Raw genomic sequence first — 3,063 nt, 5'->3', positions numbered from 1 at the left:
TTTGACTTATAATACGTTTACAATTAGCCTTATGCACGTCAAATGCAACATAATATTTAGGCTAATCAAGCTTAGCATTTTTCTGCTAGAAGCACATGTTACCAGGGCACATTTTTAAATGTCCGTGAAAGTTCTCAGTCATCCAGGTCATCTTATTTGTAATGGAACTGAAACTGTTAATACCGTGTGCATTAAATTAAACAAAAATAAAACTTTAAGTAGCCTGTGTAGGTCAACGATAACTGTCTGTGACATTAAACCAAATTGTGTGTGTGTGTGTGTGTGTGCGCGTGTGTGTGTGTGTGTGTGTGTGTGTGTGTGTGTGTGTGTGTGTGTGTGTGTGTGTGTGTGTGCGTGTGTGTGTGTGTGTGTGTGTGTGTGTGTGTGTGTGTGTGTGCGCGCGTGTGTGTGTGCGTGCGTGCGTGCGTGCGAGTGTTGGCATAGTGTGTTTATTAAACTTAGATTCATGACACAGTCTCTTTCTCTCTTTTAAAGGTGCACATAACTATCCAGCATGGACAAAATGTGCCCCAATTGGAGCAATGCAGGACATGCTGCAAGCTATTCCACTGTCCATTCTGCAGCTCAAGTTTGTTTCAGCCTACGAAGTGGAGCAAATGCAGAAAACATCTGCAGTCCCATTTTAACAGAGCTGTTAATTACCAAGGTAAAGTCTGAACACATTCTCGATGTAGGACATGGTTTGTGTGTCACATCCTTCTTGTATTCTTTTTTTTTATATATCGTAGGATCAGTGCATTATATTTTTAAAAACAGCACACCAAATGAAAGAATAGTGTCAGACAGAGTGGCCTCACTACTCAAGTTCCACCCCACATTCAAGCAGTGGCCGCATTGAGGCTGAAAAGGCACTGGTGGACTTCATTGTGCACTCACAAGGAGCTGAGCAGCATTTGATGGTAGTTTTCAAATTGTTACATTTTCTCATTACTAGTGCTAAAAATAAAAAAAAAGGCACGCTGCCACAACAACCCCTTTGTTAGGATTATTCTCAGAAATTGTATCACTCACCAATGAACTAACTAGCTCCTTTTTTAAACTTTAGGATATGCATGTATGTGTATAATGCTATGTAATATAAATGTATACCATTATGTATTTAATTCAACTGCCATTTATAGTCAGTATTTCAGGTAGTTCTTGCCACACAGCACACTAAATCAATAATTTCTTAACCCTTGCCTTAGAGTATACTTGGTGGCAAGCCATCCAAGTGGGCAGTGATGAAGCAAGTCCCAGTTTACCTGGACAGTGAAGAGGAACAGAAGACCCTCTTCAACCATCTTAAGTCACTGCTAGACAGAACTCAAGCAACAGTGAAATACACTGATGAGGTTCAGTTTATTTGTGAGGTTCTCTTTCCAGAGGTGAGCATAACCTTGTGTGTGCTACAGAATTTTAAAAGCCGGCATGAATGGCAGATATTTGTGTTTGTGTATTTGTATCAATTTAATTGCTTAAAATTCTGTTTAGGCCATCATATATGGCATCTCTGCCTTGAATGCCATTTCATGGGAGGAGGCAGAGCAGGTCTTCCTGGCAGGGCCTGCTGTCGATCAAAGGTAAGAGGAGAGAAGTAGGAATTTAGAGTACATTGATGGTTCTTCTATTCCAGTATTTATCATTTTGTCTGTTTTCAGTGAAGTGGACGAGTTCTGCAGGAGGCTGGAGAGGCAGATGAAGAAAGACGGCGCACTGCCATAATTTGTGAAAACCTGTACAATAATTTTTTTTTTTTTTTTAAACCATTTCATTTCATTCATTTCATTGTAGGCTATTTTGAGACTGTTTTGTCATTATAACCCCATGCAAAAGAACATTTAAAAGCATGTAATTTCACTGGAGGTTAATTATTTATTGTTATTTATTTTTTTAGTCCAAAATATTTTTAAAAAGTTTAAAAGTAATCCAAGCTTCACAAACAATTAGATCTTGGCGTTTTATTTATTTATTTAGTCAGTCCAAAATATTTTTAAAAGTAATCCAAGCTTCACAAACAATTAGATTCTTGGTGTTTTATTTATTATTATTTTTTTTATTATTTATTTTATTTATTTTCCCTGTCGAAAAATCCATAAGAAGGGGTCTGAACGGTCCAGACTGTGGAGTTGCAGTTTTACAGTCAACCAGTAGGTGGCACTGTCAAAAAACCACAAGGGGTCTGAACGTGCGGGTCCAAACGTGCGGGTTTGAATCTGCGGTCTCCGGGTCTGCAGAGACATACTATTGGAATCGGAGGCTGGCGAATCGGAAGCCAACTTCAGCGTCGTACTAATGTGTTACTGTGGCTGCGGGTTTCACGACTGAGTCACCGCCATGGTCACTTCCCAGCTTCGCTCTCTTAATCCTTCTATTGTCCAGGAAGTTTGATAATTAATGAGCCAATGCTTTGGTAATGAATATAATGCCACTAATTACTTGTGATAACGTGGAGCATGCTGCAGACTATGAACTCAAAACTCTGTTCTGAATGGACATTTGGCCGCGTCGCCCCCCCTCACTGCTCCGTGTGTCTCTGCCGTCTCTGCTGCGTGTTTGTGGGGGAACAGCGGGCTGGATGACGCGCTGGAAGAGCGGACAGCGAAGCGGAGAGACCACGGAGAGAATGAGACGGACTTTGGGTTCAGGTTTACTGGAGTCGTACAGTGAAATGATTCATTTAAACCGAACGTTAGAATGGGTTTTTCGTGTCCTCCGTTATGTTTTACACGACAAACGGAACGTCGGATTAAACAACACGAACGTCAGTTTGAAGGTAAAACAGTTGAGTCATAATTTAACGTCAAGCGTCTGGAAACAGGTGAACTTGTTGTTACTCTGAGGTTGAGACAACCAGCCCGTCCTCCCTACCACCGCTGTGTGTCTTCACAGCAGCAGAGAGGCTGACAGGAGAGGAGCAGTGACGTCACAGGGCTGCTTAATGCAAGTTTCAGTTGGAAACTTTCCTTGGGAATTATCAGGAATTCATGGGAATAAACCTGCAATTTACAAAATTGAAGGTTGGTCCTGAACAGGGATTTTTAATATAGTTGTGGAAAATAT

At 40.8% G+C, this 3,063-nt stretch overlaps 1 protein-coding gene across 1 annotated transcript; it reads left to right on the top strand.

Moving 5' to 3' along the window:
* The first annotated feature begins 420 nt into the window (after positions 1–420).
* Positions 421–2,247, top strand: LOC311009674 (PWWP domain-containing DNA repair factor 3A-like). The gene is made up of 4 exons (XM_084004008.1): positions 421–667; positions 1,209–1,388; positions 1,495–1,583; positions 1,662–2,247. The coding sequence occupies exons 1-4, from the start codon at positions 515–517 to the stop codon at positions 1,723–1,725; spliced, it is 486 nt and encodes a 161-aa protein (XP_083860134.1). The 5' UTR covers positions 421–514; the 3' UTR covers positions 1,726–2,247.
* The last annotated feature ends 816 nt before the right edge of the window (positions 2,248–3,063 follow it).

The sequence above is a fragment of the Eutrigla gurnardus genome, assembly GCF_963514095.1.
Source record: "Eutrigla gurnardus genome assembly, chromosome: 24".
NCBI classification, from domain to species: domain Eukaryota; kingdom Metazoa; phylum Chordata; class Actinopteri; order Perciformes; family Triglidae; genus Eutrigla; species Eutrigla gurnardus.
This window is presented reverse-complemented; position numbering and strand designations above follow the sequence as displayed.

Coding starts and splice junctions, on each gene's coding strand:
- LOC311009674 (XM_084004008.1), top strand. CDS start 515: ATGGACAAAATGTGCCCCAATTGGAGCAATGCAGGACATGCTGCAAGC. Junction 668..1,208: donor CAGAGCTGTTAATTACCAAG/GTAAAGTCTGAA, acceptor CCCTTGCCTTAG/AGTATACTTGGTGGCAAGCC. Junction 1,389..1,494: donor GTGAGGTTCTCTTTCCAGAG/GTGAGCATAACC, acceptor AATTCTGTTTAG/GCCATCATATATGGCATCTC.